The sequence below is a fragment of the Bombus vancouverensis genome, chromosome 8 (assembly GCF_051014615.1).
Source record: "Bombus vancouverensis nearcticus chromosome 8, iyBomVanc1_principal, whole genome shotgun sequence".
In the NCBI taxonomy this organism is placed as follows: Eukaryota; Metazoa; Arthropoda; class Insecta; order Hymenoptera; family Apidae; genus Bombus; species Bombus vancouverensis.
In genome coordinates, this window is record NC_134918.1 from 12,829,637 (window position 1) to 12,853,061 (window position 23,425).

The 23,425-nt window shown below is 34.2% G+C and overlaps 2 protein-coding genes across 3 annotated transcripts in view; one reads left to right on the forward strand and one right to left on the reverse strand.

Moving 5' to 3' along the window:
• Positions 1-18,241, forward strand: part of LOC117155921 (uncharacterized) — a 227,783-nt gene extending 209,542 nt beyond the window's left edge. For both annotated transcript variants that reach the window (XM_076620960.1, XM_033332421.2), the window contains 7 exons: positions 1,600-1,779; positions 3,089-3,414; positions 4,913-5,073; positions 6,176-6,736; positions 13,910-14,070; positions 14,817-14,966; positions 15,598-18,241. In XM_076620960.1, coding sequence (XP_076477075.1) covers positions 1,600-1,779; positions 3,089-3,414; positions 4,913-5,073; positions 6,176-6,736; positions 13,910-14,070; positions 14,817-14,966; positions 15,598-15,717 — 1,659 coding nt within the window. In that variant the 3' untranslated portion in view covers positions 15,718-18,241. The remainder of the gene's footprint in view (positions 1-1,599; positions 1,780-3,088; positions 3,415-4,912; positions 5,074-6,175; positions 6,737-13,909; positions 14,071-14,816; positions 14,967-15,597) is intronic.
• Positions 18,242-19,915: 1,674 nt separating this feature from the next.
• LOC117155923 (uncharacterized) lies at positions 19,916-23,391 on the reverse strand. Its single transcript, XM_033332423.2, has 7 exons — positions 22,971-23,391; positions 22,817-22,895; positions 22,187-22,730; positions 21,858-22,116; positions 21,707-21,767; positions 20,891-21,634; positions 19,916-20,315 (listed from the first exon to the last, which is right to left on the reverse strand). The coding sequence occupies exons 1-7, from the start codon at positions 23,013-23,015 to the stop codon at positions 19,942-19,944; spliced, it is 2,106 nt and encodes a 701-aa protein (XP_033188314.1). The 5' UTR covers positions 23,016-23,391; the 3' UTR covers positions 19,916-19,941.
• Positions 23,392-23,425: the final 34 nt, after the last annotated feature.

The following is a 23,425-nucleotide window of genomic DNA, read 5'->3' on the forward strand; positions in this document are numbered from 1 at the left end:
ATTTTCAATAATATTCGATATTTTAATAATGTAATTTTAGTAATAACGATGATATGGAATAGCTAATAAAATATTAACAATATTTAGTAATAAAAACGATTTTAATAAATACCAATGAGTTCGTATTTTTTTTTTTTTTTTTTAATAATAACATAAAATTCAATGTGAAATGTAAAAGATTCAGTACGACCAGTGTATTCGAAGAAGCAGGGTAAAATACATAACGCAATAGTTAAATGTATATAATAATCGATATAATACAAATATTTGAAAATCACCCAAAAATTGTAAAAGTTTTCTTGAAAATTAATAACAATCAAATAGAATATAAATTCTCGTACACTTACAACTAGTCGGTGATCAGAAATATCTGCTGTTGTGTTAGAAAACAAATAGTATAGGAATATTCTGCACAATTGAAAATAACGCATAATCTTATAAAATATAATTGGAAAATTAAAAATTACGAAAATAGTAAAATACAGGAAAATAAGAAAAGAGACATGACGTTTAAAATTTCTTGTGAAATATCGCTTAATAGTTCTTCTAAGTAATATTACTTCTTGCAAACAGTTTTTTAAATAAATAATATCAAATTATTCGAACCTAAACGATTCAATGTTACAGGATTCTGGTTCGTTTATACGCGGGAGTAACTTTCGTCCGTGACCGCAAACCTTTTTCCTTAGTCTTGGTCCATCACGCTTAACTCGATGAGCTGGCTGCGACAAAATAGCGATTACTACAGCTTTAGATGGAAGCTACGGGCTTGTCTTCTCGTAGCTCTTAGAGATTTGCATTTGATTAGCATAATGTAGCTACATCCGGAACTCGGAGCAAAGATCGACGCTATCTTGCGTGCAGTTGCCCGTTTGTCCCTCGAGAATCAAGGTGTAATATTAGTTTATATTGTACGCTGCTCCTTCTACCTTCTCTTATGAGATAACGCATTAATCGTTAATCTGCGAATTTTATGTATAAGTTCAGTAACTACGTTGCAAATTGAATAGCGTAAAGTGTAAACGATTTGAACCTTGCGCGACGAAGAACACGATATAGAAACTGTGTCGTATTATAACTCGATGTTTATGAGCTTGTACAATTTTTAGAAAGATTTTGAACTTTTCACTTTTTGTTTACTTTCATACGCTTTTCTTGTTCCTTTTTTTTTTTTTTTTTTTTTAGAAATTTCTTCGTTTGAAATTGCAAAAAGGAAACTAAACGTTAAATGTTCGGCATATGGTTTCATACGGTTTTCTTGCTTTTCCTGTTTTTCTTTAGAAATTGTCTAATTTAGAAATTTTTTTTTAGAAATCGTTCGAAATTGCATAAAGGAAACTAAATGTTCGGGATACGGTTTCAAGAACATTTTACGAACAAGTATTTTATATACAAACATTTGTTCTAAAACAGTTACGAGGCATGAAATTATAATTGTTGTAATGAAAAGAATTCTCATAAAACTCAGTTTACTGATACTTGAACTGATACTAAATAATTAAACACACAAATGCTATTCTTTGAATCGTTCGTGTTACAGACTGGCACATATCAGTTTCGATCAAATTTTTAATCTCCTCTCGATGCAACTTGTTGCAGGAGGCCCTCGAAGTTCTACGAACGACACCCAATACCGTCGAGTTGGTGGTGTGTCGACTTCCGGGTGATACGAGTGTCACACCACCGGGTGCACCGCCGCCACCCCCGGCAAGGCGCGAGCCACCACCACCATTGCGAATACTCAACCCCCTGCCACCTCTTCAAATCGAACCCTGCGGCGTAAGTAACTCTTATCAAGAATCCTTCCTTGTTGCGATCCGCTAGATAGCCGAATTTCCTGCATCACTGAATCACTGAATTCCTCGATTTTCCACCCCTTTGACCGCTAATCGGAAGATCGAAAGTGAAATACGATATCAATGTCGAGATACTACCATTATTGGCATTAACGAGGACGATGATGATCATTTTTAAATTCACTTCAACTAGCAAAATAATTTCTTTCTTTTGTTTTTTCTTCTTTGTTTTGTTTTTTACTACCAAAGTAAAATTTTCAAGTTGCTCGAAGTTATCTTATTATGGTAGTTTCGATTCGTTGAAATTAGAAACAATAGGTTAATTCTAAACTATGTACATGCTCCTTTATGACCATTGCTCGCACAATATCGGCTATAACTGGTAAATTGAAAATACATTTTTAATCCGTTGGCTCTATCGGACAATATGTTCAATGAATATGCTGTCTGTTACTGTTACATGTAGGAAATCCCAAGAGGAATACGAAATTTGATCGAAGTTCGTTTACAATTTAGATTTCGGTATTTCCCCTAGTATACACGGTTTCGAATGCATCTATAACAAACCCATCGTGTTTGTACGTTGAACATATTAACGGATACGAAGCGTATAAAAATCAGACTGTAAAGCAATTTATTCATAGCTTTTTCATTGCTCTCTGAATTTGATAAAAAGAGAAACTTTAAAACACTTTTATTACATCCAAGTTTATTTCATGTAACTAAATGTTAGTTTGCCTATTTATTAAAAATGTTTATATAGACCTAGAGAAAATTAAAAATTGATTATATACATATACATATGTCCGATATGTACAGATACCATTAATTTGCAAATGACTTTATATATTACGACATTTATTTGATTTAGAAATTCTGCAATTTCTATTTTACTGAATTTTACACGTCCATACACGTTACATATCAATATCCTTATTTTCAAATGAAGCTTTCTTTTTATCAAATTCTACGCATTTCGTCGTCACGGTATCAAATTTTTCCAGTCATATAAACGTACTCTCAAAAGATTTAACGCATCTCGCGAGGCCCTGACGAGGTAAAAGGAAATGTTAAACCCATAAATTCTATGAACCTCTCAGTTCCATGCAATCTACGACAAATAACGGTCCTCTGAAAACGTTCAAACATCCTCTAGCTTTCATACCAACGATACCCACGTTCCCAAATTTCCATACTCACGACTTTCATTTACGCGAAAGGAAGCGGTAACCCTGGATAATGCGTCATGGAGATTAAGTGGTCTAAACTCTCTTTCGCAATCTCTCTGGCAGGAATTCGACATAGAAATGACAAAGGTCGGTGGAAGTCTGGGTTTCACTCTGAGGAAGGCAGACAGCAGCGCTCTGGGTCATTACGTGAGGGCATTAGTGCGGGAGCCGGCGTTAAGCGACGGCAGAATTCGACCCGGAGACAAAATAGTCGCCGTGGACGGTGCACCGTTGTCTCCCATGAGCCACGAAGAGGCCGTCCAATTGCTGCGACAATGTGGCCCGACCGTGAGACTTCGATTGTACAGAGATCTCGCGCAAACTCCTGTCTCCGCGCTTTCTCCGACCGAACCTGATCATCCACTCCGTCCACCGCGAACCAGTTTGAGGTAAACTTCTCTGCCGTAATTAGGCACACCTCCATTCTTCTTTCTAGATTCAATGGAAAAATAAATTCCCGCTAATTCGTCCCTCGATACCCTCATTCTTTCTCTCGCCTTCTAATTGAAAGTTTTAAATCGCGCCAATTATTACCGTTGATTTAACGCGATGATTTAATGTCTCTTTTGTTTTACTGCGTGATATATGAATGGCTCAGTTGCTATGTTGGGCAAGTACGTTAATTAAATTGTAGAGAAAAGTGAGAATTCTAAAAACTTTTTTGGAAATTTGCCTTGGAAATTTGAGATTATTTATCAGGCTATTCTTTCCTCATAAATCTATTTGTAAAGACATATTCCTTGCTTCCCAAGATATTAAATATTTTTTTTTTTTTCTATTTTTCTGTTTTTGCATCCGTCATCGGTGTGTTCGGCAAAAATTCTTTCAGCCTTCTGCGATTATTACTTAAATCACTACATTATCACAAATACAATTATAAATGCGTATGTGTATGGTATCTGTCATATAGTTTGTAAATTATTTTAATATATATCTAGTTTGTCGAATACTTTCATTTCTTTGATTAAAGTTTTTTATAATTGAAAGTACTCAAATACTGCAGTTCTAAAATCTCTCCACTAGATTGTAGTAGTAAAGTGAAAATTCACACACTACTCTCAGATACGAGTGGTCTATAGTTAAAAGTTAACGAGCTAGATTCAAAAGCTGTTCATAATTTGGCAACATTCTCATATTATCATAACCAGTAACGTATCTGTGTTGGCAAGTACGACACGAAACAGTATATTTTACATATTAAACGAAATAGAAATTAATAGAAATTGATCAGTGAATTAGTAGAACTTTTTTACTTACTATTCAATTGATTAAATTATTTAAAAGACACGTAAATATATATTTCACGACATTGATATTCCCAACATATGAGTATAAAAATTATTATATTACTTACTTCAGAAGATGGAAGTTTAAAACACGAAATGTAAGAGAAACTGAAAGGCAACGTATTTTCATAAGATTAGTATTTTATTGAATGATGTACGATGTACGACGTTCCTTTCAATGACTGTTCTTCATATATCTCGTAATTCCACTGAATAATTTCTCCAGGTTTCCATTAAACTCAATTCCTAAAACGATCTGTTAAAAATCAGAATAAAAAATAGCTGTATTTGAGATTACGTTCAGCTAAAGATTATACGCATCAAATTTTAGAATTGTGTTGCTTTTCAAAAGTTCACAATGAATCGTTTTCTTCCCAATCTCATCAAATATTTCTCAGAACTCGGTATCAGCAGACATAAATGTCCGTACTTCCCTATCATATTTTTTGTAATATTATACGTATATGTGAGAAAGAAACTGTTACGAAGATTATTTCCTTAAAAATAAATGATTGTCTAACCATATTACTGTGATAGCGTTTCAAACTTTCTCTACACGTTAACGTTACTTTGTGGTCTGATTATATTTTGTAACTTGCAGACAGGAAGCCGTAGACATGCTGTGTGATCTAGCAGTTCGGAAGTTATCACCAGGTACATCAAGTGGGTCGAGCTGCAAGCAATCATCTGGAGCATCTTGCAACTCTCCAAGAAGACTTCGTCGTCTTGCCACGCGTACGCCTACTGCCGATAATGATCAAGGTATATCGTTTTCTCGCATAAATGCATTTATTTGATTGAACCGTATCTATTGGAACGAAATTAATGTCCGATTAACGTTTTAAAAACTATCGTTAAAGAAAATCGCTCAATTGATCGTGAGATTTCGTCTTGATACATTTCTGTATTTTGAAAATCAATAAGGTCAAATAAATGTAACTTTCATTATCATTATGTTCAATGTTAAATGAAATACAGGGAAGTTATATTTTTCAGACGTCATAAATAACATTGAGATGGTATTACTATGATCATAATGTTAGAACAAAATTTGCATAGTGTAACATTTCAGCCATGATAGTCCTGAAGAGTTAAATAAACTGACGACAATTGAATACACTGATCCGAACGTGAATTTCTATGTTCTAAATGAACGACAAATCATAGACAGAGGAAAAAATTACAGAATTCCAATTATGGAGCTACTTAAGATTTGAATTCGTATGAAAAAAGAAGAAAATAAAATTTCAGGGCAATTTTTTTTATTTATATATGTATATTAGGTACTCAAAGATGATAACACAGATGGATTTCATTTCTTGAAATACGATTAAATTAGGAGAAAAATAAATGTATACGTGTAAACGTGTAAAATAAGTAACTTTGTTATTTGTAAATAACTGTTACATTTTCTATATTCGAAATGATCGAAAAAGAAACAATTTATGTCGTTGTAAAATACAAATATTTTTCTAATATGGAATAATTAATTCTTCAGCATCGAATGCTTCTAACGCGTTATTGAAGATTTTGACACGGTGTACCAGAAACGTCATTTAACATCGGGGGATTAAAGTAACCGTTATATAGATGCAATCGATATTTCTCTGATTGAAACTGGAATCCATCTGAAACATCTCGATCATTCGCCAAACCTTTCTTCGCTAAAAATCATATCAAAGTTCGTACCGTATCGAATAAAAAGAAGAAAGTCAATACGCCCTATGTGCGGAATAGGAAAGAACGCGCAGAGCGAAAGTGCTCATCAACATAAAAAAAGAAGGGAAAAAGCTCGATCCATCGGGCAGCTCCATCCAATAACTGAAAAAGCATGGTCTAAGGGAGATGATATCCATCCTTGCAGAAACTCTGGAGAAGCATCCGAGCGTGTACACGACATCGACGGCCAGCCAGGCAGAGACATCCGATTCCGACCAGTGCTCGATCAGGACACAGATAACGAATTCCCAGCCAAACACACCTGGAACTGACATAATCGATCCGCCACCGTTGTACGACGTTTGCGATTCCAGCGATTCCTCCAAGACACCGGCGCGTCCGAGTTTCCTCGATCTGTCCGCGCCTCAAGGGAAGCCACATTTTCAGTTTTGCAACTTGGACTCGGATCTCGATTATCCTGGCGGCGTGGAAGCGATCATCGTGGAGGATGAACTTGGAAACAAGGCAACCGAGACCGATTACGAGCGTCTCGAACCGAACGTATTGTCCAGCAACGAACACGACAGCGATTTGCCCTCGGAGCCAGCTTCGATGCCACCGTTGCTCTCCTCGACCAGCAGTTCGAGCGCAGCAGCATTCAGCTACAAAAACCCGGCTTATCAGAGCGCCAATCCTGCCTGCGGCGCCGGCATTGACACCGTGGCGAAAAACAAGGCTACACACTCCAGTGATCAGGATATACCAGGTTCCTAAATTTTCTCATGAGACGGGAATTTTTCTAAACGAGGTGACTGGAATTGGTGTGCGAATGTTAAGAATTTGCTTTTGATTGCTCGGTAGATTTACCTTCTTGGTAGGTTTGCGATAGGTTCGCGCTTGGAAAAAATGTTTAACTTCTTATTAGGAATTAGGAAATTAACACTAGAACTACCGAAGCAGTGAACATAACAGAATGGCAACAGATTTGTTATTTTTCCGATTACTAAAAATGTGTAGGAAAAATGTTGATGTTCAGTTTTATTAAAACAAAAACTAATTACATATATGTGCTTATTCATTTTCGTCATATCGCTTTAATTCTAGTTATTTATGTACGTATATCGTATTTAGGTAAAATAAAGGTCGTTGGTTCTAATGTTAATGAAATTCTTTATAACTGCGTGATAGGAGAGTCTATATTTCACGTAATTCGACCGATATTTTCATAAGAATCAATGAAATTCTTTATATGTGTGTAAAAGAAGGTGGACCCTTTATGACACAATTTGTAAATGTGACATCCAGTCAATAACGAAAACTAATGAAATTAAGAAAGTGAGTCTATCAATATATTTCGATATGGAGAAAAAATATGGGAAAATTACCATTGACAGATATTATTAAATAGTAAATTCACACAGCAGTTCCAGTCATCTCGATTTTAATAGCGTAGTTTGATCAAGCAAAGTGATGTAAATTTCAAGGCAAATTTTTAAAAATAATGTTTGTAGCATTATCCTTAGTAAAGCGTAAATACGATATTTATGAAAAATTTATAAGCGCAAAAATTTGCAGATTACGCATAATATGAAATATTCAATAATATTTAGCAGATTCAAAAAAAAAAGAGTAAAAAAAGAGTCTTATAATTAGTCAAGAATACTATACACCATAAAATAACGAGGATCAACGAATTAGCCTCCTTTCTATTTATCTATTTGAATATGCGCTTGAAACTCCACTTTTGTTCGTGCAAAGACTAGCTTTGATAGTATTTTCTACTAGTTAAGTTCGTTTGTTCATTGATACAATGGGAGGATAGAATCGGTGTGGCTTTGTTGATTAAAGGGGATTTATTGAATGTTCCTGTTAAAAGGATTAGGAGAACAATTGATTCGATTGCAATACTCAGTCCTTCATATTGATTCAAAGGATGCTGGATCGATTTCATTTAAAAATAGTTGAAGCTCAAATTAAATTGATGAAACTAAATTGATAAAAGATAAATTCTTTCATTAGATATATCTTGTTTACCGCTTCCAGTTTCTTTCTTTCTTCGAGATAAGAAGGTGGAAATAAAGCATTGAAACAATTCTTGAAACACACTTCGATATTATCAAAGAAAAGATTTTTTTCACGATGAACGCTTACAGTAACAAATTAACCTTTGAACACAGATTAAGAAAATTCTCCGTGATTACTTGTAAAGCGAACGAACTTACCAATTTCAATGATGCTGAAACATGTAGTCAAGGTCAATGTTCTGAACAACTTTTCTCTAGACACGTTACGGTCGCTTTATAGTTCCCGAGACATACATAAGCGAAAGATTCTGTTTCGACGACGATGTCACGGTTCTAAAAATCAAATAGTCGCTTCTTCCAATATCACGGCAACGATGTTCCTAATTTCAAATGACGATAATACAGATAATACAGAGCTTGATGTGAATTGAATCTGTCTTATTATTTTATATCAGAGCTTATTACACAGTAGCGTTATCGGGCGTCTCTCGGCGCGATCGACCGAATGGTTATCTAATCCAAATCGAAACCATTGATTGTTCTTTCTTACGTGGGTTGAAAATGATTATCGAAGATGAACTAGGTTGGAATAGAACTAGGTTAGATGAAAGTACGAATACCACGAGATGACTTCTTCTGTGCCACAATGAAGCGTAATCGTAACGTACATCAAACCGAAGCTTTTTACGACTATCTCGGAAAAAAAATATCCAAAGCCGAGTAGCACGAACAGAGAGAAATTATTCAGAATGTTGATTTTATCAACATATTTCAAGGTCATTGAAATCGATGAGATCGTCCACTTTGTAAATAATTATCGAGTTCTCCGCCTGAGTAATTTAAATTCCCATATAGATATCTTAATGCTCATCGGTCGTTAATTTTATTTCGATATATGTATCTAATTATTCATTTCGGTGTAATTTATTTCACTGTAATTACTCGATATCAAATAATTAACAATGAGAATAAATTTAATATGAAAATCATCGAACGGACTATTTCAACAGAACGTCCAATTAAAAAATACAAATCACAACTTAAACGAGAAGTATCAACTTTTAAGCGGATTACAAGGAATTGCGGCAACGAGTTTATTATCTTATCTTCCAGTATAGTACGAACGTGCAATATCTTCTTACAACTATATCGTGTTACCTTGATTTCGTATACAACATTCACAATCAGTTCAGTCACTTGCACGCGATCAGTTCACTCAATAATTGTTCAATACCTTTATTCCAGATCGTGACCAGTTAAATCATTCGTTATCCCATTGTCTGGCATTTTTCTTTTTATTTATATATACAAATAATCGATATATAGGTTGATTATTGTGCGAAAAATTTGCGACGTGAAAGTGCGACATGAAAGATCACACACACGAATAATTTAATTTTCAACGAAGGAATATAGGTCAGTCTACTGTGTCAATAGTAATTATATTACATTTCATTCACATTGAAATTTAACTAATAATTCATTAATTAAGTGATTTATATATATATACACATATATAAACGCAATTTTCGTGAAAAAGTCTCTACATATTTCTTCTTACTTTTTACTATTAACAAGGTGTTTCCTCTGCAAGAAAGAAACATGTGCAGATTTTCGTGAATAATTGTACGACGCTCGGTTTAATCAAGAAACTATTTTACGTGAGCATTTTGAACGATTCTTCTCGATAATTGTAACTGCACTTTTAATTTCCCATGTGCATTGTGTTCGCAATAACCGAGTGTGTCGCAAACGCGGTTGTTTCCGAAGGGTAATTTAGCTAATTGTAACGTGCCGACCGGTCGAAGCTCATCTGAAAGAATTTTCGCAACCCCTACCTAATCACGCACGGAAATGCAGTGAGTGCCACTCGCGTCCGTATTCTCGTCCATTTTCTCGCATTTGGGGAAAACCAGTCAGGATGCATATTTTCCAAGCTTCCGTTTTCGGCCTTGCTGGACGTCCGGTCGAGCCAAACACAGTCACGAAATTTCGAATTAATCGACATCGTTCTCACGAGTCGTGGGAGAAGTTTAGAATCGTTTCGATCCTCTCAGCATTCGGAGAGAACAGTCTCGTCTGAGTTTTCGACTCGTCAACTTCGACTCTGCAAGCATTCGTGAAACAAAGTATCGTTTAATCAGTCGAACGATCGGTTGACAGTCTTGGCCGAGCTTCCTATTTTCGAATCGAGTTCGATTCTTAGTAATCGTAGAGTCAAGTATCGTTGTGACCATTCGTAACGATCCTTCGTGATTCTTGTCTCAGCGGTCGGAGACGATTCGAAATCCTCTTATCGTTCGGAGAAGAACAGCCCTTGGTGTCGTTGACAGTTCATCGTTCATTCGACTGCCACTCTCTCTCGCGAATCCAAGATTAATTGGGCGTGCAACAAGTACAGCACAGTGTAATCGACATGGAACACGCGCACTTAAATCTTTTTCGATTCTTCGAGTCGAATCCTCGTCTAAGAAGAGGCAGAATGTCTGGCACATCACAAACAACCGGACACAATCGAGGAAAGCATAAGGAGGAACAAGGCGACCATCCTTCTTCGTTTCGTTCGTAATTAACGCGCGTATTTTTCGGTTCGGAAGCGTCTCTGTGCTTGTATAACACTGTCGTCGTCGACCAACGCGTTCACGAACTTAAAAGCAAGCGGCGCGTATGCAAACATTCGTCGACGTGTCTGTCGGAAATCGACCGAAAATCAACTAGATTACGTTGGGTAACGCGTTCTTGAACACGATCCACTCGCACCGAGACTCGAACAACATTCAGAAGTTGAACTATCTTCGTCTGTCTCTATCTGGTAAGGCGAAATCGGCAGTCGAGTCCTGTGGCATCAACAAGGACGATTTTAAAGCAACCTGAGAGCGGTTGCTTAAGAAATACAATAACAACACGCGCTTGTTCTTCGCCACGTCGCGTTATTAACGACAGCTCATCGAAGTCGATCCGCGATCACGTCCGATCGTTGCGTTTATTGGGACGAACCAGGGATAACACACAAGGAACGACCTGCTGCCAACATCACGATGAACAACAAGACGAACCAGAAAACGCGAAAAATCTGGAAGCGAGTGATGGCTTATTGCGATAAAGTTGAACGAGGTATTCAGGAACGCGTCATACTGTCGCAAACAGCAATTCGATTCGAAAGCCGCGAGTTCGATTCGAAAGCAGTTCGCGCCGCGATCACGCACATTCAGGTGTAGGGGCAAATATCTCGAAGAATCGCGCGTCAACGAGCAACGACGCAAGAGGACAAACGTGGTGGATTCCTACGTTCGCGCTAAGAAGCGAAAAATACACGCGGATGTCGTCGTTGCCACGGCAGACTTCCATGATGCGCGTTTACGTGACAATTCCGAACGTTACATCGTCGCATTATCGTTCAACGAGAAGAAGAACCAGCTGGCAGAATCGCGAACACGTGCCCCGCATCGATTATTCCTCTAGCTCGAACGAAATCTCAATGACGATCCGAAATTGAACGCAGCTATGTACTGTGCGTTGCTAGAACATGGCGTAGGGGCAAGGGGAATACTGTTCTGTATTGTTTATCGTCAGACCTGGTCTGTACTGCTTTGTTTGTACATGTGTCACTTTCGACCAATACACGTGCTTATTTTTACGACTGTGTCGAATCTGTACGAAACAACCAATCAGTCCCGCATTCCCTACGCTAGTCATCTTTTCAGCAACGCACAGTAGCAGCGATCGACGCGCGAGCTTTCTATCTACCGCGTCACATGCTTTGCAAACCTTCGAGCTCGATAACGAAGATTCGAGTAGTTTTCGATGGCTCGGCAAAATCGAATAGCTGTCCGTCGTTAAGTAACGTATTAATGACCGGTCCGGCGCTACGAGAATACTTTGTGTTGCCTTCGCTTTGCTCCTTCAATTCATCGTATGAGCGTTGACGAAAGAGAGAAGATGTGTCGCCAATTCCTCGCTCGTTCGTATCACCGCGCTCAAAAGAATCGTCGTGGGATATGTCGTAACGCTTTTTCTTCGACTTAAACGAAACTTCATCGGAGATTCCGCAAGGGCGATAAGATTCGGAGATTTTTCATCGTCGATCAAATCTCGTGCCGCTTCGTGGCAACCTTCATCGCCTTACTTCGGTAGCGCGTCGTGGATATTCGTTCACAGGAATCGTTCACGTAAGAAAAATTCAGCACGTTCGCGATCGAAATCGAGTCGATATTAAACTCTCATCCATTATCTCCTCTCTCCTCCGATTCCAACGATCCTGTCGCATTAACCCTGGGTCACCTTTCGATCGGTAATTCGCTTACGAGATTAGCGCAGATCGATTCCCGCGCTTTACCTGCCAATCATCGCAAATCGCATTGACAACACATGCAGAAGGTAAAGCAGTTCTACCCGAGACATATAATATACAAGAAGCACGTACATCATCTGGACGTTCGACAGAAGTGGACCATAAAGAAACACTGTACTGGAGTGAGAATAGTATTGTCGTGCTAAAAAAAGACGATCTTGCGTCACTGTGCTGGCAATTAAGAAGGGTGGAGCAAACGGTATCTCCCACGCCGTCACGGTTCGCGTCATCAACGACGTCTACAAGAGAAACTTGAAACAGTTAGCGCTTCTTCCCATGCAAGATAAAGCATACGGTTAATCCCACGCTTCACACAGGATCTATCGGTATCGGTCAAGTAGCCCTCCAAATGAAACACACTCGATTTTTCCTTGTTCCATTGTCCTTGTTGTTGCTCTATGCAATATCAAACGAATGGACCACCGAAGCGTAGCAGACATCAAGAGGACACTGTTCAATGGACATTGGAGCCAGCATAGATAACGTCATGGATCATCGTATCAGCTCCCCGAAGACTTCATTATCAGCGCATCAGTCGTTATCGTTTACATCGACAAGTCACCCAACGCGGAGACCACGTTACGATCGAAGGATCAAGGACAAAGGCGTGAGGGTATTCCAGCGTAGCTTTTATGACGCTCGCTTTCGCGGACAGGAAGCTATTTTAGAGTCGGGACGTTAGCACTTCGGGATGTTACACAACTATTCGCTTCGGCAATTGCAACAGTGTTTACTTTTAATGTTTCATGTCCACCGTGTTTTCAATAGTCGGGTGGTTATTTCCGAAGGGTAATTTAGCTAATTGTAAGGGTCCGGCCGGTCGGAGCTCACCCGGAAGAATTTCCGTGACCTTTGCCTAATTAAATTCGAACCCTCGCGTTCGTCCACGTGTCGCTCACCCTCTTCCGGCCCAGGGCCACGCACGGGAGTGCAACGAGCAATTCCCAGCGAACGAGCATGCTGCTTGACCTTTTTCTTGCGTTTGGTGGAAACCAATCAGCGTGCATATTTCCGGCTTCCGTTTTACGCCTTACTGGACGTCCGGTCGAGTACAACGTTCATCACGAACGTTCGAATCGCCAATATCATCTGCGCCAGTCATAGAGCAAGAATTTAGTCGTTTAGTCTGTCAGTAATCGGAGAGACAGTCTCGTACGAGCTTCTCAACAGCGAACGTCTTCTCCATCAGCTGTGGAGTATGAATCGTTTCAGTTTCTCGGCTTTCGGAGAGAACACCTCTTAGCGTCGTTGACAGATCATCGTCATTCGTTCGACCGTCGCTCTTCCTTATGAATCAGTTAGCCGAGTTCAATTCGGCGGCTAACAAGTACAGCGCAGTGTCATCGGCACCGGACACGCGCGTGTACACGAGGTACTTACTTTAAAAAGCAATTTAACGTAGGTCGCTTTTGCTGTTTTTGTAAAAAGAACGCGATTATTCGATTTCAAATGCAACTGAATCAAACGATAACTTACACAACTGCAACCGATTCGAAAATCGAAATCCATCGTTTAATGTAAACTTTACGTCGCGCGTTGTGACTTAATTTTATGTGCGATGCAGGGAAAATCTTGGGAGCAGAAGATCCCGGCGGCAGCAAGGGTTTGTTGAAGTGGAAAGGCGTGATGTTCGCTCCAGATGATGGAATAGATAAAACTGAAAACAAAGAGGAGAAGCCCACGAGCGCAGCTGCCCGCATTAAAAATGTTGAGCAAGGAAGTGAGGTAAGGTTCTCGTTCAACGAATCGCAGCGAAGCATAATTGATATTGAGTCTATTTATTTGCGAGTCAAATATCTTATATTATGTTACTCTGTTATTGAATGAAAAACTCAGGGAAAAATATTAAGTGTCGAGATATCTTGTTTGAAACAAGTATAGATAAAATTAAACTAAAAAAATCTGTATGTTTCTAGGCATTCAAACGCATTGGGTATTTTAAACGCTCATGAAGAGTCTTAAATGTAACACTGTCGATGTAAATGATTTCTGTTTATCGTAGCTGTTTAGCGCAGCTTGTTTGAAGCATTATTTCACAATTTGAAGCCCAATAACGTATACATAAGATAGCTTTTGAAATATTTGATTATTCCTTTTCAAATTTTGCAACTTGAATTTTTCTTTCCAAGATAAAATAGCAGGCCCTAAATAAATATACAGAATGTCCCGTTCTATAAATAAATACTTGAACTTAATTCACTCTTAATTAATGATTTGTAATTTTTTGAATATTATCAATAAAATATCATTATTATGTGTAGAACAGGGTATATAATTAAAAGATTGTGATTCTTCGAAATATTAAAAATCTATTTTTAACAGATAATATACCGAAAATAATAAATTCGGAACGGCTTAATATTTTTATTTCTTTCTAAATTCCTATTTCTTTTTTTTCTTTTTATAAGGAAATTTAACATTTATAGTCAAAATTCGTATATTAGTCGCAACGATAATTATCGTTCTTAAAGGTGTTCATGGTAGAGCTGACACGTGGTTGGAATAGTCGACTGGGATTCAGCTTGCAACCGGAAGGAAACCGTACAGTTATATCAGTGGTGCACCCTGACAGCGTTGCAGCTAAGGATGGTAGACTAAAACAAGGAGATGTGCTTATGATGGTAATATCGCTACTAATTAGCGTTTCATTTTCTACTTTAATATGTACCTTCTTCTTCTAACTGAACATAAATATGCTAACGAAAAGACATGGAATAATTGAAAAAGTCTAGATGATGTTTCCCACTAACTTGTACTTTAAATTCAAATTACTTTTCACAATCTGTATGGAATATTGCAATTAATTGAGCCATGAGGTGACAATATCTTAGTCTAAGAAGATTATTCCGTAAATCTAATTTTCAAAGTTTATTATGTACACGTATCATGTATACGTAAGAGCTCTGAAATTAAAAATTAAATTTATATAACTGTGTAAACACAGTTCTTTGTGTTAATAATAGTCATAATGAACAATTGCTTCTTTAAATTATGATCTTCCTTGTTTATTGGAAATAAAGTAATAAAAACGTATCATTCAACAAAAGATAAATAGTAAGTGCGTACAATAACAATAAGAACAGTGATAAAATTACAAAAGAAATAACGTTATTCCTGGAAAATATATATTGTTGCAAAAGTCTATTGTGACTAAGATTTTGCACGTTCGACAAATTAATTCTATTATTCTCGCTTAAAACGTATTATACGTTATTGTTCATATATTATTCATCAGTTGCTCTTCTGCTTCAGGTGAATGACGAAAGCGTGGAACACATGACAACAGCTGATATAATAGATCTGTTGCGCAAAATAAGGGGCTCCATTGGTATCACGGTGATGAGACGAAGCAAACGAGAAAACTCAACGTGACGCTAATCAGATGCATAACCGAAAAACCTGATATTTAAAAGCTAGAAGAAAAAGAAGAAACTTTTATGTCCATCACGACACATCTTTTATTTTTCATTTTCAAAAGTAACATCCAACTTACGAACGAAATATCATGACAAAGGTCAATTCCTCCGAGTTCGTTTCAATATGAATGTTATTCGCTCATTAAAAGACAATTCATTCGTTAATATTTATAAATGTAAATGAAGTCGACGCGCGTTGGTCGAGTGCAATATATAAATTTCACTGTGAACAAAATTGTAAATATAATACACGAAAATCGAAGCCTTAGATGAAACTACATTTTCAGACGTAAGACAGTCCACGCGATTAGTGCGAATTGCATTCGTAGTAACACTCCATCAGATACTTAAATCTAATTAGCGTATATTTCAGAAGATACATTGTTAACGTAGGTCGGAATAATAACAAGATATCCAGTGTGGTTTATCCTTCGAAACGAACATCCTTAGAGTTCATTTAACATAATAAGACTGCTTTGAGAGTTTTAGAATGTGGCGAAGGTAAAGGAGAAGTAAAATGTTTGCCATATAGATATTTATTTGAAAAATACGAAAATATGATAGGACTCTTTATTTTTCCGTAATCCTTTAAAAACTAGACACCGTGTTTGAATATACACAATTGGCCATCGCTGTTGTACAAGCAGGATAATATTTTTGTAAAGCTTTTGCTCTGGACGAATACGTCTCTGTCCTTCAGAGGATTTGAAACCATAAAAGAAGTTCTATGTATTATCGTAAAAACTTTATATATTTATACATCTTGTATGAATATCGCAGAGAGACTATTTAAAATATTTCAAACTTTAATGAAAGTTGTTCTAATGTCATGGAAAAACACTTTTGTTGAAAATTAACTGATATAGAAATTATGCCAATTGGCTTAAATTTTATAAGGAAAGATTCTCGTTGCTACGTTTATCGATCTCTTAGATAAAATAAATACACGTTTCTACAAGTTCGTTAACGGTGAGAAGCCTTTAAATATAATATCGTTAAACGGTTAAAATCAAAATTCGAAGGTCCCGTTATTCGGATTTTTTAACGTGTCAGTTAAAAATTTCAATGGGGCGATTAAAATGCACGGTTTCGAATCCTACATTCATTAAAAGTTAACAGATTCGTCGACACGATATAATTGCTTCTTGACAATCCGACGATTGTCCGCTGTAATTAAACGAGAATTTTCTTGAATTCTAAGAAAATGTTACAATGTGATTCATCGTGATAATTTTTTGGAGAAAACAATAAATATATTAATAAGAAGAGATTCTATGATAAATATTCTAATTAGTAGTAAAATATTCCTTTAATCGTGTATACAATTTCTTCGATTAATGTGCACAAAACGCGCTTCTGTGCACTATCTGTAAAAGAACGATCAGAATTCCTCGGAACTTGAATGAAAGCAATCATTTCAAACGTAATAGAGGGAAGAAACAAATCAAACTGGGTAATCAAAGAGTCAATCAAACCATCACGAAAAATATATGACGATACATATAAAGAAAGTAAGTTGTTCATCGCGTCGTTGAACCATCGCACCCATGTAAATAACTGTAACATAGTTTTATCTTACGTTCCCAAAGTTTAAAAACGACAAGATGCAACTCAAACATTTCTAACATATCGTTGCAGATTAGACCGCATACCTGCACGTGCTTGCAAAGCGCAACATGAGAGATGCTTGCAGTGACAAAATACACTCGCAACTAACATATCACATTTTCTTTCGAATAACGTGTGCCCAATAAATAATTTCCTGTACATATAATGTTATAAATATTACACGCGTATAATGTAAATAAAATCGATATATTATTTGGAAGAAAATGTGACATTTATTGTGTAAATGTTAGGCTGCAACAACATTGTTAACTAATGTTTCTCGATGAAACGATACTATTCGTGTGTATTAACTAATGATAAAAAGAAACTGTATGGAATACAACCGTTAATCTTATTGTATTTAAGTCCTGTATAATAGAAGTTACTTAGGGCTGTTTCAATTTTAGAGCCATGCTCTAGATAGTAGCTCACGCAAACGACGTAATAAAACGCTTTTGCTTGACGCGGCAGAAAAGCGCATAAGCTTCCCACGATACGTGAATTGTAAAACTTCACTTTCTAAAACTTGATATTTTTAAGCAATCGAAAAAGCTTTTGTGTGCGCTTCACACTATGCAGCTGTTTCTTTTTTTCATTTATCAAGCAACATTTATCGAACAACATAATATCAGACATCGTTCTACATTAAATGGTATTAAGCGATATGAACTTAAACTATTGATCCTACTTTAAAACGGCATAATCCTATGCTCCATGAAGTTTATTTTCTTAAAAATAAACTTATAGATATTTATACTTAAAAATAAATTTATTATTTCAACTTTATATAATTTCCTAAATCGATCTTTATGTTATCATTAATTTACATGTTTACAAAAAGTTTTACTAAAAAATAAAAAAAAAAATTAAAATTTCTTTCAATCAATTTTTATTGTGTTATTAAGTAAAAGAAAATCAAGTTATAAATCTCTTGTATATTTAGAAATATTCTTCTTGTATATACATGTACATTTGTTATGTTCTTTAAGAATATGTATTATGGATTTCTATACACAGGGAAACGAAACGTGCTTGTAGTATATTTAGGAGTGTAGTAAACGTTGAGTAACTACCTCGCCTGATGCCATACCATACAGCAGTGGTTCTCAAACATTTTATGCGTAACCGTCAAAAAATCAATCACAAAAATCAATAAACTACTCAATAGTATAGTATACAATATTACCAGAATCTCTAACAATCTAAACTTATAACTTTGTTAGAAAATAATAAGACAATGAAAATATTAAAAAAAAAAAGTTATTTTTGAAATATTAAAGTATATAAAACAGAGTAAATTACATATAAAAAAAAAGATATATGATAATTTTAAAATGCAAGTCAAAAAAGTTATATGATATATATTACAATGTAGCTTATTCGCTGAATTAAAGAATATATTAATAGTTTGTTGATAAAGCTACATGTAATGGAACATAAAATAATTAACTATATCTAAGCAGAATGTTATTAGATATAATATTTATAAAAATGAAATTTATAAAAACACGAAGTTCACAAATATTAAAATTTTGACTTCGCAAAAAATAGTTTCAGAAACACTGCCAAATATGAATAACATTTAATGTCGAAGGATATATAACTATTAGCGCAACCCATTTAAAACCCTTAAAGAAAATTTCATTCCTATTAATGTTGCGCTTATATTTATTTAGGAGAAAAAAACAATACATATACACATATAAGATTCAATGTAATAAATAAATCATCATCATCATAAAATTATAACAGTATCTTTACGAAAGAATTAAAAATAAAGTGTTTCATGAATGTGATAGTTGTTCCACTAGAATATTAGAAGCTTTTAAAGTTCTATTATGTAGAAAAGAAACTATATTAGAAAATATATACATAAAATGTACATAAGATTATATGTATAAATGATACCAAAGTGTATGAGAAATAAAATACATAACAAAGACACATATTTTATGCGTAAACAATATCAAAGACAGCTATTTTAGTGTTAAGTAAGTTAGGCTTCTTATATTATTGTTAATATCTATACAAAGGTGGGATGTAAAATTTTATGTGGTTGTCATCATTTTACCATTGTTGATCCCTTTCTGATCAAAATACTGTAATATATTCAATAAAATTTGGTGTCTTTGATAAATAATTTTGTATTTTTTCCAATATACTTATTTGTGCTAAATCATTACATCTTATGCAAGAGAAAAGGAAAGTAAAATTGTAGACGTGTATATTAAAAGATATAATAAAGTATACATGACTACTTTCTTTTATATTTAATACTAAACAGTGTAAATAAAATATACTTGTAATTAAATATCTAATATATAATAAAGTCAAGTACAAAATAAATTAATGCAAAGAGACATCTACATTATTAGGTGTTTAAATTAATTCCTATAAAATAAATCAAAAAATACAATAATTTTGAAACTATTTACATATTCATTTTTTTTAACTTTTTGTACGTTAATAAAACTGGATATTACTTATTTTTAAATATTAAAGGCGATAAATAATGTATAAATTTACTAAATATACAATAATGAAAGTAATTTATAAAACATTTATTTTATTTTTATGATTCATTTTTTTTAAGCTTTGCTCTAGCAGATTTTCTTACGACGTTGGTATTTTCCGTAACGTTTAACAATCGTTTTCTCAATCGTGATTTATTCAGTGCATATTCCATTTTTTCATCATTTAAAGCACATGAAGACTCTTCATTATTTAATTCTTTGGCCTCAATCGTGGAGCGCAGAGACGATTTTTTAACTTTTTTCATGTTATTTGACATGAGATTATTATCAGTTTGTATCAAATCGCGAGTTCTTTTTCGACTAGAACAATTTTTACTGCATTCAGGAGAAGAACTTATATTTTCTTTCTCCAAATTTGAGGGACTCGTTACTTTACTATCTATAAATCCAAGGCTAGTAGAACGTAATTTTCCTGTAAGATTGTTTAGAAAATTTGTTAATATCTCAATCCATTTTCAATATGTTTCTGTTATATTCCAATATTAAATCAATGCTGACTTTTGTGTTTCAATGTTTTTAGTAATCTTTTTATATTTAAAAATTTTGATTAATATTCTATCATGAAAGGGTTCTTTTTTCACAAATATATGTTTAACACGTTCACAATCCGAGGTGGAAACATACATATTTCTTCATATATGCAAGCAAGCGATATGCACATCTTCCAGAAAAAATATTGCAGCAAATATAATCGGAAATATGTTTTGATTATCTTTTAATTATTTTTAAATTCAACTTATATGCAATTCAATTATTTCTTTTATGCAGGAACTTGTTACTGTTATAACAACTTGTTGGTGTTGTTATTCTATAAGCAAAAAATATATAATTTTTGGATCGATTATCTGTGATTATATTAGGGGACATGTGAATAGGCCGTATATACATGACACTACGACAGACTGTGGACGTGTTAATTTTTATACAGCATTATGAAACCACTTAATAAATAACCAATTAAACTTTTACTAAAAGCACATTACATACCATGATTAAATTTACTGTCAATACTATCATTACTTGATAAATCACATGCAATATCTTGCAAGATAGATTTTGATCTCTCATCTCCTTCTTCCTTTTGATCTGAAATGCTATCAGAATCAAGACGTTTCATACTTGTAGTAACAGACTCTGTCTGTTCCACTTCATTTTTTAAAAATGATGTCTTTCTTCTTTGTAGCAATTTCTTATATTTGGAAGTATTAGGTAAATTTTTCAAATTACTTTCTAATGTATTCTTATAAGATGAATTGTTCATTTCTGATTGTGTTGCTTTATCATGAATGGATGTATCACTAAATGCATCTGAACTGTAACTTTTCTCTGCCTCATTTATTTTCATAGATGAATAATTAAATATAGATGCTTCTTGATCATCATTTGTTTGATCATTCTCAGATTTATTACTCGAAACATTATTATTAGAAGATAATTCTATATTAAGAAATTTGTTTGGATCAATACTCGAATACATTTGTAATGGACAAGAAGTATCTGAATCAGAATCCTGAATATATGCAGCAGAATTTGACAGCTTAAGATCAATTTGTTCTGTATGAATCATTGAATCATCCAAATTTTCACTCATCATTTGACGTTTAGGTGAAACATCCTCATCACGTTCTGTACTTGTCATTAACAAACTACGCCGTGCTGATGGCTTTTGTGAAGATTGTATACTTTTGATCTTATTAATTAGACTGTCAAAGCTATTTTTGTGCGTTTCCACTGATGAAAATAAAATAATCATCAAATATTATAAATATTATATGGAAAAGCTTAAGAATTTAAAAAACTTACAATATTTTCTTCGTTCATCTTCTATAGCATTCTCTTCTGTGTTTTTAGTAACTTGTAATTTCTGAAATGGTAAATAATTGGATAAGTTTAATTAAAAAGCAAAAAAGTGTAGTTTTTAGACAAACGCAATAAGCTAATATAAAATATTTACATTTAGAAAAAATGTTTTGTTAACTTTTTTTTCTAGGTTCTCTTCATCTTCACATTGTTTTACTAATTCTGTGACTGATCGTGGATTTAGTTTATCACATTCTGCATTATAAAGAACAATATATCTTTGTAGTCGCGTTTCCAAAGCTTTCCGATCTCCTTGTGAAGACAAACCAAATTCCTTTGCTTTCTTTTTTAGTACAGCATCTTTCATTAAACTAAATACTAACTTTGGCAGTGGTTTACGTTTCAATTCTATTCTATAAAAATAAAAAGTCATTACATTTTTCTAATTAAATATTTGTATACTAAACATTAGCATTTTGTTACATTTGAGGTTTCTCTTTCACAGATTCCCTTTTTAAACAATCATCAAGATGTCTGTTTATTTTTAATTCTGAAATGGTAACCTTACATACTGGACATATAACAACCTTAGTTTCTTCTGTATTTGTTATAATTGGACGTTTATTACTTTTAGGTGTAAACATTAAAGGTATTCTAGGTATTCCACTTGTACTAGGACTAGATAAATCTTTTTGTACATGTATAGATGGTGAAGTATTACTTTGAGAAGTAGGAATATTATTAATAATTTTACTATATACAACTTTATTTTCTTGTCCATTTATATATGCACTCTTATTTTGAAGCAATGATTTTGGTGAATTAGAAACATCATCAGCTTCATTAAATTTTGTGAATTGAATCTGAATTTGTAAAGATCTTTTTAATTTATCTTTAATTTGTAAAAAGTGTGCTATAATCTCATCTAGAACTTTATTTTTCCTTAAATCCTTTTCAAAAGTTTCTGCAAAGCACGCAGGACATTGCGTTTTGTAATGTAAATACTTTCTGATACATAAAGAGCAATCTAAAATTTAAGAGAATAATAATAATGATAATAATGAATAATAAAAATCCTGTTAATATATTAAAAGTAAATAGTTTTTATCTTACAGTTATGAGAGCATGATGTCATAACAGATGTATCCATGAATTCATAGCATATTCCACAAATCAGCAAATTTTCTATATGCTGCAAGAAAAATTACTCAATACTACTTTTATTGATATTACAAAAAAATAAATTTTATGAACACAATCAATAAACCTTTAATCCTATATATTCTTGAGGCCACATCATATAAGTTTGCATACAAAACACAAAATAATTTTAAGTTTAACCTATACGATAATAATTGTAGCTACAATAAACAGCAGTTACTGATTATTTTGACAGGTAGACAAACATACTGCTGCACATTGTCTGTTAAAAATATAAATATGATTAAGAAAGATATAAAGAACCGAACAGTCAGGAACAACTTTATCATAAAATTTTCATGTTTTGAATTTTTGTATACGTCGCAAACATATAGAAAACTATGTAAACCACAATATTAATTTTATAATTTTAATAACTGTGATTTTCACACATGAAATATTTTATACGATTAAAAAATATTTAGAATGTTAATTATTTGACATATATATGCATATATAAAAGTACGAAACAAGATATGACACTGTATACATATATAAGTATGTACGTACTCTATATACATA